Source organism: Passer montanus, unplaced genomic scaffold (assembly GCF_014805655.1).
Source record: "Passer montanus isolate IOZ18808 unplaced genomic scaffold, ASM1480565v1 scaffold23, whole genome shotgun sequence".
In the NCBI taxonomy this organism is placed as follows: domain Eukaryota; kingdom Metazoa; phylum Chordata; class Aves; order Passeriformes; family Passeridae; genus Passer; species Passer montanus.
Genome location: NW_024366926.1, coordinates 12,294,176 through 12,307,677, shown reverse-complemented (window position 1 = coordinate 12,307,677; position 13,502 = coordinate 12,294,176). Strand labels below are relative to the sequence as shown.

The window sequence follows — 13,502 nt, the reverse complement described above, 5'->3', positions numbered from 1 at the left end:
CGCTGCGGCGGGAGCGGGGCCGGGGCTGTGGGACCGAGCGCTGCCCGTGCCCGCTCGCGGGGCGCTGCCGCCTCTCCCCCGCGGGCTGCGGGTCCCGGCCGGATCGGGGTTGGGACCGGGCTGGCACCGGGCACGGCCCAGCCTGGCCTCGATGCCCTCCCGCTCCGCTGGCGGGACGAGGCGGGCCGCAAGCGGCTGCTGGAGCTCCCAGCCGGAGCCGGGATGGGGCGCTCGCCCCCTGCCGGGGTCTGCCGGGGGTTCCCGGGCTGTGTTTCCTCTCCCCCGTCGGGAGGCTCGGGGCCGTATCGGGCTAGGATCCGTGTCTGTACCGGGATCGGTTCCGGATTGGGATCGGTACCGAGATCGGCATCGGTTCCGGATCGGGCCCGGGACCCCGCCGGGCCCGGGAGTTTCCACAGCAGCTGTTCCCTGCCCCCGGTAAGGAGCAGCTCAGCTGCCAGCTGAGATCCCATCCCCTCCCTCAATGTCCCCGCGCGTCTCGGTCTCCAGTGGCAAAACTGCCGCTTTTAAAAACCCCGTTGAAATATTTAATCTTTATTTCCAGTCGGGGAAGGTCCTGCCTGGGATGGAAATGGCTAAAAAAAGAGGAAACAAAAAATGCCAAAAGCCTCGGGGTGGCCAAGGTTTGTTTTATTGTCACGCCTGAGCCCTCTGCTGATGGCCAGTGCCACCCTCACTTCCCCCCAGGGACCCCCAGGATAGTGCCAGAGTTGGATCTTTGGGGCCCCGATCCCCTCACAGCATTAAAGGGCTCCATCCTGGAGACTTCTTACAGGGGAGCAGAATTGCACATGGAACTTCGGTGACCATTGAGAAATGAGAGACCTGTGATAAAAACCCTTTTTAAAAGGATAAGATCAACAATTTCTCTACAGCAGTTGAGCAGCTCCGATATCCGTGTGACACAGCCTCCAATTCCCTCTCCAGATTTCAGCTTGCCAAAAGGACTGGTGGCCTGACATTTCCCCCCCAAAATATTAATTGTACTTCACAGAGCAGCCCAAGTTTCATCACAAAATTATCCTGACGCGTTTACCACTGACAACCTCCTTTTCACCTCAAAATGTTCATTCAGCCCATTACAAATTACCTCATGTTTTACCCTCAAATTGTTAATCTGTTAATTACCTCTATCCTATCCCAATTATTCATTCTATCCACTGCAGATTACCTCGGGATTTCCCCTGAAATTTTCCCTACAGATTTCCCTACCTGTCCAGAACTTTTAACCTCATATTTACCTCCAAATGCTGTTTTCTCTCCTCTACACATCACCTCAATTTTACCCCTAAAATTTCCTGTCTGTCCACTGCTGATTCCATCTGTTTACCTCAAAATGTTCATTCTTCCCCTTACAGATTAACTAAAGATTCACTCACAGTATTCTCCCTATCTGTCCACTATTGATTACTTCATTTTTACCTCAGAATCGTTCATTCTCTGCCCTAAAGGTTATTTCAAGTTTTACCCCCCCAAAATTTCCCCTGTCTGTTCCCTACTGACTCCCTGGGTTTACCTTGAATTCCATTGCAACCCTGCCAGCTCTGGCTGGAGTGGTTTGGGGAGTGGCAGGACAACATCCCCCTTTATGTGTGGGGAAATATAAGACAATAAAATGCAATTTCACTTCCTTCTCTGACCCGTAAGCAAAGCGTGTACAACAACACAGACTATTTGTGCAAGGCCTGATTCAGTGGGGGGGGAAAAAGTAACCTAAACAAATAAAACCACCCCATACCTGAAGGTAAAAACATGCTGTTTCCCTAACAGGAGCACACAAAATTAATTTAAACCAGAAAGGAAGTGACAAACCAGAGAAAGAGCCAAAGGAAGTGCTCTCCCTTGATACACCCTGCAGTTGCTAACTCCAAAGAAACTTCCCCAACGGATCAAAACCAAAGGTCCTGGCAGAGCTGGGTCCAATTAAATGATTTTTTTCCTGTCCTGAAAGAGAGAAGAAAAGGAAAATTAAGTCTGCTGTGCGAGTCAAAAGCTCCTGGCTTTCACATATTTGTTCTCAGTGCTTATTATAGAGCTTTTCATTTAAAAAGGGAGAGGTGGCAGCTGTATCCAATATACAAGTGCCTTTCTCCAGGTTTTTTATTGGATGGAGCAGTGAGGAACAAGCCCTGAACGGACAGCACAGGACAAACACTTGCAGAACAAACACCAAGCAGCAGCCCCTGTGCTTGGCAGGGGCCTGGGGCATCTAATTCCAGGTAACAACACAATAAAATGGCTTGTTTGACCAATTTTAATTCGTCTGTTATCTCCTGTCCGCTTAATAAATAATTCGTTTTGTGAACAGACCTGATCTGCCATCCTCAGAACTCGTGGGCCAGAGTGATTTCCTAAATTTTAAGTGCTGACAAAAATCGGAGAGGAGACTAAGGCAGGGCTCTCCTGAGGCTGCCACTCATCCTGCAGCAGAGCCCCAGGACGTCTGGGCACTGCAATTCACAGCCCCAGGCAGCCCTGCAGGCAGAGCCAAGCGGTTTTCCTCTTGCCAGAGAGGAAAAGACACGGCAGGGGGGGCTGTGGGGGAAGCTGCCCACCCCTAGAGCTTCCCCACGCGTGCTTGACACTGCCATGTGCGCTTCCAGCACTTTCCAAGCTTTTCCCTACAGCTCCACTGCAGCTGAGCCTGATGGAAAACACCTGGCAGCAATTCATGTGAATCCAGGAGTGCCAGCGCCTCACCTGTGTGTTGTCTCAGCAGGTACAGCTCCGTGGCAGGCCCTTGGCTGAAATAAAGACATTTATAATGCGTTATTTTACGCTATTTTCTGAGAGAGTTATGTTTTCCTGGCATTGTTTCAGTGCCCTTGAACCCGGTTCTGCTCCCTGTTGTGCTCTCAGTCCTAAAGAAAAGCTTGGATATCATTTGTGGTGCAGCTCTGATTGATGAAGTTACTGCTGCAAACAGACAGAAATCAGTGCTTGGAGAAATTAGCACAGAAAAAACCTGCGTGCTTCCCAGTCCCTGCCCAACACATCCCAGTTCTCTATTGGGAGCCTAAGTCCTGTTCTTAGCATAGAAACTCCACTATGTCGTATACTTATGTTTTAGAGAAGAGCTTTGCAGGGCAATTGCCTCTCCCAGCACCAGTCCCACAGGAAATGCCACCTAAACCTTAAACGACACGAAATTAGCAATATGCATTAATTCTACACGAAAAAGACCAGTAAACAACCGATTCAGAAAATATTCCCCTCATAATGTGCACGAGTAGAGGCTCTGGGATGCCAAGGCAAACTCATAGAGAGATCAAGAGATTCTCATCCTTGCTATGGCTTCGCTTGGGGTCACCGAGTACCCGCGCCGCAGCACATCCCGCACTGAAACATCGCTCCCATTCCCATACATCACAAATAGATACATTAAAGCGGATTTTTACCTCACCGAAGCAGGACACGGCAGCGCCAAACCAGGAAATCCAAAAGGCCGCCTCAGGCACCGGCTCTTATATACCTTTGGTCGGCTCGGGATTGGCTGGCGCCGTGAGGCGATCGCAGCGCTGATTGGGCAGCGGGAGGCGAGCCTCGCTGCCGCCGCGCCCGCTCCCTTTCCCGCCTGCCGCGGGCACCGTGTGAGGGGAGCGCCGGCGCCTGTCCCAAATCCCAGCAAAACCCCCTTTTCCTCTCTCTTATGGCACAGCCACGCACTGACTCGGTTTCCTAAATCGGATATGGAGTGAGTGAAAGTGTTGGCACGTGGCAGAAATGTTCCTCGTGGGCCTAAAGTCTGAGTTGTTCAAATGGATGTTCTGGGGAGAAAATGGGTTAAGCAACGGACAGACAGGGAAAATTTTCGGAGCAAATTTGAGGCAGGCTGTAGTGCGGAAAATTAACGTTTTGAGGTAAACTAAGTAGCGCACATGTAGGTAAAGCTTTGAGGATAAAATTTAGGTAATGTCTAGGGAAAAGAATGATAATTTTGAGACAGTGAACAGCAGGGAATGTCATCATGTGGAAGTCAACCCCATTTACCTGAAGGAGCACTGCCCTGGGGAATGGCTCTACCTGGGATTTGGCTCCTGAAGGGCCTTACAGAATAAGCCATGGTGCTTTGTGATCCTGTGCACAAATCCCATTCCTCACCTTTCCTCCAGTGTCACTCTTGTCCCTGCTGAGGTTTGATCCACTGGGCTCTAAGTGTTTTCTCTCCTGCTCATAGTGAAATTTCAGTCTTTTTGGGTGACTCCTATCCCCCTGCAACATCAAATCGACCTCCCCAAAAAACACACCACCAAACCCATTTCTTTTATCCTTTATTTCTCAGATTTCCATTTCCATTTGTTTCTCTAGCTGCAATAATAATGGATGTGACAGAAATATCAGCGACAAAGGGGAACAAATGGAACGTGACGGAAAAGGTTAAATTTTGTCATTTGAGCAGGATCTGGCGATCACAGTGTCCGGCAAGAAGCACGACCACAAGAAAATACAGGGATTTTCTTCCAGGGATGGGTTGCAGTGTTTCAGCCCATGAGAGTTACAGGGTGAGGGATTCCTCCCAGGCTGGAACGCGACCATGAACAGGATTCAAGCAGCCCTGTTCCAGCTGCTCCGAGAGATCCACAGCGCCTTTCACTCCGTCCCACCGCCTCCGAGCTCCTGCGCGAGCAGATCCCGCTGGCTGTTCACCCGTTTCCCTCTCTGGGCTGTCTGGGCGGCGGGCGGGACGGCATTGCGCGGGCATGGCCGGGAGCAGGCCGGCCTGGAGCGGAGCCGCAGCCCGAGCGCGGCCCGGAAGCCGCGGCGGAAGCTCCGCTTGCAGAGGCCGTAGATGAGGGGGTTGGTGCTGCTGTTGGAGAAGGCCAGCCAGTGAGCCAAGGGGTAGAGGTAGGTGTGGATCAGCTGCAGCTGGACGTCCGAGAGGCTGGCGTAGTCCGACAGCAGCATCAGGGTCCACAGGGGAAGCCAGGACAGGGCGAAGAGCAGAGTGACAAGGACGAGCATCTGGGTGGCCTTTCGCTTCCTCTTCCACGCGCCGCGCCGCCGCTCCCGGCCGCGCTTCCCGGGCCCGGCGGCGCGGGAGAGGGAGAGGCCGATCCTGGCGTACATGAGCGCGATGAGCGACAGCGGAGCCAGGTAGACGTTGGCAAAGAGGACCGCGGTGTAGATCCTCCTCATGGCCGGCTCCGGCCACTCCTCCCGGCACCAGCAGAGCGGGCGGGTGGCGCTGCCCGCGCCCAGGAGCACGCGGAAGCGCTTCTCCTCCCGCACCCGCAGCAGCACGGCCGAGGGACACATGATGGCCACGGCCAGCAGCCAGATGGCCGCGATGGTGGCCACGGCGGCGGGGACGCTCAGCTTCTGCTTGAAGGGATGAACGATGCACCGGAACCTGCGGCACGGGCACCGGAGAAGCTGTGTGAGGAGCGCCTCCTTACCCGGGCCAGAATGCACACACATTTGGAACTGCCTGGTCTTCATCCTGCCTAACACCTCTGCTATCCAGCCTCATGGCTGAGGAACAAACCTGTAATTCCAGGGAATTGCAGCCCAGTTCCACCGTCTTTAAGAGACACCGCTGGAGGAGCAAATTGCTCTTTAGACCTGCCCACATTTTATTTTGCTCAGGAGCAAAATGCATCTGACTTACTGTGGCGTTGGGAGGGTTAATGAATGCGCTCAGGGGGCCAGGGGAGATGACACTGGTGGTTGCAGACCCTGCAGCATCTTACCTGTCCACGGCAATAGCAACCAGGGTGAAGACAGAGGCAGAAACAGAGATGCCTTGCACCATGCCGCTCATCTTGCACACCAGGCTCCCAAAGGGCCATCCTGGAAGGAAACAGGCAGTTGCAATTGCAGGACTCTGCTTAAAATCATTCGCTCCCATCCTCCATTTCCTGAGTAGAGCTACAGACTCATAGGGTGGTGTGGATGGAAGGGAAGGTCATGGGGCTCCAGCCGTGGCCAGGGACACCTTCCACTGACCCCCAACGCCCTGGACACGTGCTCCTGTCTCCCCCCAGCCCACGGGCAGCCAGCCCACCTGCAATGATGTTGTCCAGGAGGGTGGTGGGCATGCAGAAGAGCCCCACCAGCAGGTCACTGACGGCCAGGTTCAGGATGAACAGGTTGGTGACCGTGCGCATGTGCCTGCTCCACAGGATGATGAAACAAACCCCGCCGTTGCCCACCAGGCAGAGGAGGAAGATGAGGAGGTAGGAGGTGATGAAGACAGCAGCCACCCAAGGCTGGTGGAGGTAGAAGCCCACGTAGGAGACATTTCCTTCCAAGTAAAGGTACTCGTACGTCCCGTTGTAATCCAGCAAATCCAAGTGAGGCCAGCCCCACGAAGAGTTTGAGTCCATCCTCCTCCTTGTGCCCTAAAAGATATTTGTAAAGGGGCCATTTTAGTCTGCTTGCAATTGAGCTGAAGGAATGTGATGATATTATTATTATTATTGTCATTATTATATTAGCATTGTTATCTGCTTCGGGTGCACTGTGTGCTGAAATAAGCATAAAACTCACGTGCACTCTGGCAGCAGGGAGGTGGCTGAGCAACAATCACTGAAAAGCCACTAACCCCAGCACTGAAAAACAGGGATTAAAGCATTCTCAACTGGCACAGGCCTTCTGCCTTCTGCACGTACCCAAATGCAGCCCAAATTTCATGAACATGAGATGGTTTTCTGTGCAGTTGGATGATTTAATTCTCTGCTCACAAGCTACCTAGCAGCAAGCCTGCAATCAAGAAGGACCACACTGTGTCTGAAACATGCTGAGCTACAAGAGAGCTGGGTTCATTTCCAGGCAGTTAACTTGACTTGCAGGCAGCATTCCAAACCTTTTTCCACACACATTTTGTCTCCCAGATGAGGATGCCTAAAGAAGCAGGGACAAAATTAATTGGTGGCAGCAGGCATGAAATTAAAGTATGAGCGCAGGTGCTTTTAGGATGCTTCAAATTGCTTAAGAGAAATGGAATTTAAATTTAGGCACAAGTTATCTGAATCCTGATGAGCTTGTATGAAAGCTCAGCAAAGCCTCTGCAAGTGCACTGGTGCTCTTGCACCCCAGCCTGGGCTCGAGATGGGGAACTCTAACAGAATGCAAGCACAGATATTTGATAACACCAGTTCACACTGTTCCTTTGATCCCAGACCTGGAGCTGGGCTTTAGAAATCCCAGGAGATGCTGTCTCGCCCCATCAAAAACCAGCATTCCTGCTGCTCCCTTTGCTGCTCTTCCCCACATTACTATTATTATTGTTATCATTATTACCCACTAATTTTCTTCCATAACCTTTTGGTTCCCAGAGGACTTGCTTTAGGGGGACACTGTGGCCAGGGGAAGGTGGCTTTTGGCTCCCACCACCTTCCCAGTCCCCATGCCCAGCTGTCCTCAGAGGAGCCTTTCCTTCCTTACCTGCTGGAGTTTGGCTTTTCAGGAGTCTCTGATGATCTGAGGCAGAAGTTCTTGCTCATGCCACGACAGGGCTGTCCCTTGTCACACTGAAAGCAGGAGGAATAATGGTTATTTTGGATACATGTTTTGTGCTTTCTCTCTGTTTCTGACACTGTGTTGTGAGGCAGCAGCTTCTAATCTCTTCAGTAATGATCTCTGGAATAGTTTTTGTCCATAGCTGGTAAACAAGAACTTGTAAACAGCCTTGAGGCAAAGCTGGAGCTGAGTCTCATCCCAGTTGCACTAATGAAATTTTGGCTGTGGCAGGCATAGGGAAGTGGCTGTACCAACGCTGCAGATGACAGGAAATGGAAAAGCTCCACGGATTTCTGTTATCCTGAAGCTGAGGGGGAGGAGGATTGGCTGCAAGGAGAAATTAAGCCAGTGCCTGGTGTTTTCACAGGGGCCTTGCCTGCCCAAACAAGCAGTGATAAATAATTGAGAGAGGCACAGAGAACAGAAACATAAATCGTATAAGAAAAGGAAAAAAAATATGCAACACATAATTGTTGTAAGATGATAAATAACAGTAATTTGCTTCCACCTGGTAGCTTGATAAGAGCAAGGCCTCCCTCCTTCATTTAATACACCAGAGAAAATCTGCAAAGGAATAAAGTGGGAGGCTCCCTGAGTGAAAACCTGCCCCAACCCACACTGGGTTCCCAAACACAGGAGGCTCTGGGATCCCAGACACAGCCTCCATAGACAAATAGGCAGTGTAACACCTCACAGCCTGACCAGGACCATCTTGTACCTCTGGGCAGAGAAATTCAGTTTGCCATCGTTAGAGCAGCAGTTCCAAGCCATTGTGAAGTGATGCCATTATTTTTATGTTGGGCACGTGCAAAGAAATCCCCCGGAGCAGCCACCACTGCTGCACCCCTGTGCCCAACCCACTGGGTTTGTCATCTTGGTATCTTCATTTTTATGTGTGAAATACCCTCACAGGATCCTCTGAGGCTGAAACAAAAATAAGGAAACTTCAGAGGTGGGAAGAACAGCAGGGCATGTAGCTGTACATGAAGAACATTCAACGTGGTTAAGTGCTAAAAAATTCGTTCTTCCCTTGTCCTGAGCTCAGTAATAGCACAACAACAGCGTCTTCCCAGGGACCTTGGAAAATTATCCTGGTCTGCTGAAAAGTGAGAAAGTCCCAGGGCAAAACACAGCCCCTGAAGGAAGGCAAAAAGAACAGGACATTGGTCTGTGACTGCCTGGGAAATAAGGGAGAGAGAAATTTATGGATCTCCTTCTGCCTCGGGGTACCAGGAAGGGAACCACTGACTAAAAAACTGAAATGCTGTTCCACAGGGACCCCCATGGCAATCTGGGCTCAGCTGGGCTTCTCCTTCAGAGCAAGGGGGAGCTGCAGCCACCCCAAACCCCCCATTCCCAGTTCCACAGGGAGGTGTTTGGTCTGGCTTATGCAGAGCTTGAGCTGGGGACTCTGGGGATATTTGTGAATTAAGGTAATAGAACTTGCTCTTCAAGTACTTAACTTCTTCATCCATCAATACTTCCATGATATGACATACCTCAGAGTGGTTCATCTCCAAATCAGCCTGAATATCCCAGTAGATTTTCAGCTGGGAGGAAGGAGCTGTGGAAGAAAACACACCCCAAAAATAGACAGTTGCATTCAAATCAGTTTTCCTTACTGACATTTACTTTCATAAAGAAAAACAAGTGCACCTTGAGAAGCAAATTTCTCATTTTGAAATGGGCAATCCCAGGGAGCTGTGCCAATCTCGGAGCTGCATGTCCATCTCCTCTCAATGAGCTTAACCTGCTTATCCTCTCCTCAGAGCCATTCATCTGCACAGTCTGAGCTGGGGCCAAAGAAAATCGTTTGTAGGTATTTCTTTTAAAAAGAGCTCAAGCTGCAAATGATGGAGGACAAGGCTATCAGCAGGATGGCTGTGATAAACACCCGACTTAGCTGCAGATTAGTCATCCTCTGGAGCTGGGAATAGAAAACATTTCACCCCAAAGCCAAATCGTAAATGTAAATCGGGAGATGCAAATGGCAGGTGAGGCATTCACAGCAAATTTGTTATGGCTCTGTATTTTTTTTTAATATATATGTATGTTTATATATCATTTCCACCCTGCTTCATTAGAGCCAAGGCTGTTACCTATTCCTTGTCATTATAATCCTTTTTTTTTTACTTTGTGCTCAGCCAACCTTTAAGCTTCTAAATATATTTTTTTTTTTATTTGATGTGTCAGAGGCTGTTTTAAATCTTAACTAAAATCTCAGCCAACTGCTCCCTGGAATCAGGTTAAAGTCAGATTTCCACACTTATGCCACCACTTTATTGAGAAGCCTGGCAAGCAATAAGATTTTAGCTGCCTTACCTTGGAAGCAAGTCCCTGTTTCAAAAGCTTTCAGCAGGAAATCACTCAAGTTCTCCTGAGATCCAGTCTCCAAGTAGCAGTTTCCCATCCATCACTGGAAACTGGGCAGGGACCCCACGAAATATCTGGACTGGCCACAGCTTTTTCCCTGGAGAGATGCTTCAGCAGCTCAGCAGTGAATGCTGGGCTTTAGCCTATAGGAAGAGCTAAATCAATGATCCACTAAATCCCCCACAAATGGGACACGAGCCTCCTAAACTGCACCTTTCAGTTCAGCCTCTGCTCGTGAGTCACCCCCTGACAGCCCTGAAACTGAGGCACTGAAACTGAGGAGAGTGACTGGGGAGCAGGTAGAAAGAGGTGGGAAAAAAACCCCTGAAAAGTGGGACAATCATGAGGTAGTGTCAGTGGAGGATGGAACTGGCAAACAAAAGAAGTGTTTTAGGAGCCCGTCACGCAGGGCTAATTCACCAGGCACAGGCTGTGCCAGCAGGCAGTTTATGTCCCCCCCAAAAAAGGGGGGCACAGGGGATCCTGTCATCACTGCCAGGTGAAAGACCAGGAAAAAAAAAAAAAACAATCCCAGCGCACAGAGCACATCACAAGGGTTCTTTGCACACAGAACTGTTTGATTTCCATCTCTTTCAGCACAGAAGTGCCATTGCCCCCCGTGAGACGCAGGCATGAGAGCAGACATCACGAGCCTGTCACAACAAAGAGCATTTTATCCCCCCACCCAAGCTCCTGGGATGCAGAATATTGGATTGTGCCCCACTGGAAAGTGGGCAGAGCAGCCTGCCTGGCCCAAGGGCAGAAGAGGTGAGCTCCCTGTGCAGCACGGGGGGGGTGGATCCTGGGCACTCCACCACAGCCCCATGCCGGATTTGCCCAGAGGCAATGCCTTTGGTCCTAAATAACTGCGCAGGAGAAGTGGCTGTGAAGGTGACAGCAGAGGTTTAAATGCAGTGTCACCTCTCCGGAAGGATGATGGCTGTAGAAGGGCTGAACTCTCCCTGTACCTTCCTACCTTTTGACTCGTCCCTTTTACATCACCATCCACACCCACACAGGGACTTTAGGTACTCAATAATTTTATTTTTTTTCCCTGTGACCTGCTCTGAGGATTTGAATCCTTTTGGTGCTCTTGAATTTCCATTTGCTGCTGCCTCAGTAACTCGATTTTAATAAACACCAAATCCTAAGCCTTACCTGGATAGCACGGATAGGTACCTCTGATTGATGTCAGGAATTTGACATGCTGGGAGGTTACCTCGGAAACCTCCTGGTCTGACTCCAGCTGAAGCCAATTCTGCTCAGTAAATGACAGCTGCAACCCACAGCAAGGACTGCAAGTTTTCCTTGCTAGGATTTTCTTTTGGAAAAAAACCAGCAGCACAGGTCCATTCTTTTGGGATAAGGTGCCATCTTACCTGCCAGCCTCAGGAAATGCTCAGAGTTACACTTTTTTACACCCCTTTTCCCAGTAAAACACCCCAAACTGATCTCACTGCATTTTAGACTTTCCCAGCCACCAGGTCCCTGTTATCCCCAGTGCCGTGCCCCCCCTGCCAGCCAGGACACCTGCAGGCAGTGGAAGCAGCACCCCAGCTCTCTCACACACAGAACTCACAGTTACCCATGCAGGTGCCACCCCTGACACCCCCATCCATGACAGTCCAGATTCCCTCGGAGATCCAAGTGCTCCCAGCACAGTGGCACCTCCTGGACTCTGCTCCTACCTGCTCGGCTCCAGAATTTAGGTCCAGGCTCTCCAGCGATTCCAGCTTTTACATCAGGAACTGGAGGGGAAAAATTAGCCTGTGTGGCCCTGGTGAAACCAGGTGGCTCCTGTAGCTGAAATGTCAGGTTCTGCCTTACCTGCCTCTGCATCAGGTTTTTCTGGAAAGAAAAACAGCATCCCAAGGAGAGATTCTAGGAGAACAGGCTTCCAATTAATGATTTCATGGATCTAAACCAACATGAATCCAACATTTCATGAATCTAAACCAACAAATTCTTTTCCAGCACAACTCAGCGTGGATCTATAACAACTCTGTATGGAATCCTCACGTGCTGCAAATGGAGGCTGAGAAGCTCCAGCCACACACAGGCATTGCAGTGAGGGCAGTTTTGCCCTGTGTGACGCAGCAGATGGAATTCCAGAATCCAGGAGGTTGCCTAAAAAGGCACAGACAGAGAAACCTCTGGCCAAGAGAGCATCCTGAAGGCCTTGCATCCAGCTAAGAGGCCCACATTCACAATCCCTCTGCCTGGAAGCCCAAAAGCTGGCGAGTTCCCTTAGGAACCCAGAGAGCTTCAGGTGGAGAGGTGTTACTCGCGGAAGCAACAACACAACCACAACGCAGGGAATTGAGATTTGCAGGGAATCGCTTTCTGCTTCCCCCATACCCCGTGGAACGTCAGCGCGGAATCTTCATTTCTTGCAGAGTATTGTTCTTTTAGTTTTAAAAGCGGCTCCACGAGCGGCAGAGCCGATCCGTGTCCCAGGACACTTCCATCCCTTTTAAAGGCCGGCGGCACCATCTACTGGGAGCAGGAGGAAGGACACGATGCGAAATAAACGCGAGGAGAGCTCATGGAACCGTCCGTGGAGCCCCAGAACGGTCTGGTCTGGTTTGGACCTCAAGGGTCATCCAGTGCCACCTCGGAGCCTGGTCAGGATGAGCTGCTGTCCATCGGCCCCTGGGTGCAGATGGATATGGAAGTGATGGAGGTGCTCAGGAAATGCTGGTTGTTTTACCCTGTGCTGGCTAATTAAAAAGACTAATTGATCTTTTCCAACAGGGAAGCATATAAGCAAGAGATGCCAAAAAAAGCTGGAGTTCCTGTGAATGAAATCTGCAGTATTCGATTTAAAATCCCCCTGGATGGTCACTGGTTTGACTTCCACAGACTGCTCACACTGCCCAGCTGTGTCCAGTTCTGCTGTCAACGCTTTTGTCCGTGGTGTAATTTATATTTTTCCTTGCAAAGAGCATTTGGGTGATAGAGGGGCATGGAGGGGAAAGGAAGGGGAGTGACTGCAGAGGCACAAATGTCCCAGGCCCGCCCCACTGCTCCGCTCCCGGGTCCCGCCGTGTCTCACAGCCTGGGGTCCACCCTGAGCCCCAAAATGCAGGATTTGGGCTCTCTGACCAAAGCCCTGAAGTGCCTGTATGAGCACTCCCCAGACAGGGCTGGAGTCTGTTCCACAGCCCTGAGACTGCCCGGTGCCAACTCCAAGTGCCAACAACGCGGGACTTGCCTCATTTCTGAGCCAAAGAAAATGCCTGATTTATTTATTACAGGGTCCTAAAACTGGTCAAACGAGCCTGGTGCCCCCCAAACACAGGCCTCGGTCCCTATTTCCAGGACATCAAGGTGCCTGGCCCAGGCTCACTGTGGGACACCCCGATCTGATCCCCAAAACCCCACACAACCTCTTCTTTCCCAGCTGAGTCTGAGCTTCCAGCTGCTGGAAATGAGGCTGGAAACAGGGAATTTGTTCCCTGAACCCCACAGCCTGGACTCCCCCTGTGATGTCAGGACAGGCTGGAGAGCCAGTGGTGTTGGGACATGAGACAAAGAGGAGGATGGAGCCCATCCAGAGTACCCCAGCGCCCACGAACACCCCAAGGACTCCACTGTCCTGCCCCTCTCTGCTGCTCCCCGCCCAGCCCCAGTGCAGGGGTTGCAGA

The 13,502-nt window shown here is 51.0% G+C and overlaps 1 protein-coding gene and 1 long non-coding RNA gene across 10 annotated transcripts; both read right to left on the bottom strand.

Annotated features, from left to right (window-relative positions):
• Positions 1-6: 6 nt before the first annotated feature.
• LOC120502753 lies at positions 7-3,460 on the bottom strand. Its single transcript, XR_005627588.1, has 3 exons — positions 3,420-3,460; positions 2,722-2,765; positions 7-1,965 (listed from the first exon to the last, which is right to left on the bottom strand). It is a non-coding gene; the product is annotated as an uncharacterized LOC120502753 (long non-coding RNA).
• Positions 3,461-4,277: 817 nt separating this feature from the next.
• On the bottom strand, positions 4,278-13,459 carry NPFFR2 (neuropeptide FF receptor 2). Of its 9 annotated transcripts, none has more exons than XM_039710302.1 (9): positions 9,139-13,459; positions 8,982-9,046; positions 8,201-8,406; positions 7,408-7,493; positions 6,827-6,864; positions 6,633-6,723; positions 6,026-6,362; positions 5,712-5,811; positions 4,278-5,371 (listed from the first exon to the last, which is right to left on the bottom strand). In XM_039710302.1, the coding sequence occupies exons 7-9, from the start codon at positions 6,345-6,347 to the stop codon at positions 4,612-4,614; spliced, it is 1,182 nt and encodes a 393-aa protein (XP_039566236.1). In that variant the 5' UTR covers positions 6,348-6,362; positions 6,633-6,723; positions 6,827-6,864; positions 7,408-7,493; positions 8,201-8,406; positions 8,982-9,046; positions 9,139-13,459; the 3' UTR covers positions 4,278-4,611. The 9 variants fall into 9 exon arrangements, with proteins under 9 accessions (XP_039566236.1, XP_039566237.1, XP_039566235.1 ...); XM_039710303.1 differs by having other exon boundaries at positions 6,841-6,864; XM_039710301.1 differs by having other exon boundaries at positions 6,511-6,864.
• Between the last annotated feature and the right edge of the window lie 43 nt (positions 13,460-13,502).

What these genes read in the sequence shown, in the direction of transcription:
- NPFFR2 (XM_039710307.1), bottom strand. Translation starts at nt 6,347, where the DNA reads ATGGACTCAAACTCTTCGTGGGGCTGGCCTCACTTGGATTTGCTGGAT. An exon ending in CCTGGACAACATCATTGCAG is followed by an intron (nt 5,812 to 6,025) that starts GTGGGCTGGCTG and finishes GTTTCCTTCCAG; the next exon opens with GATGGCCCTTTGGGAGCCTG. An exon ending in GTTGCTATTGCCGTGGACAG is followed by an intron (nt 5,372 to 5,711) that starts GTAAGATGCTGC and finishes CCCGTGCCGCAG; the next exon opens with GTTCCGGTGCATCGTTCATC.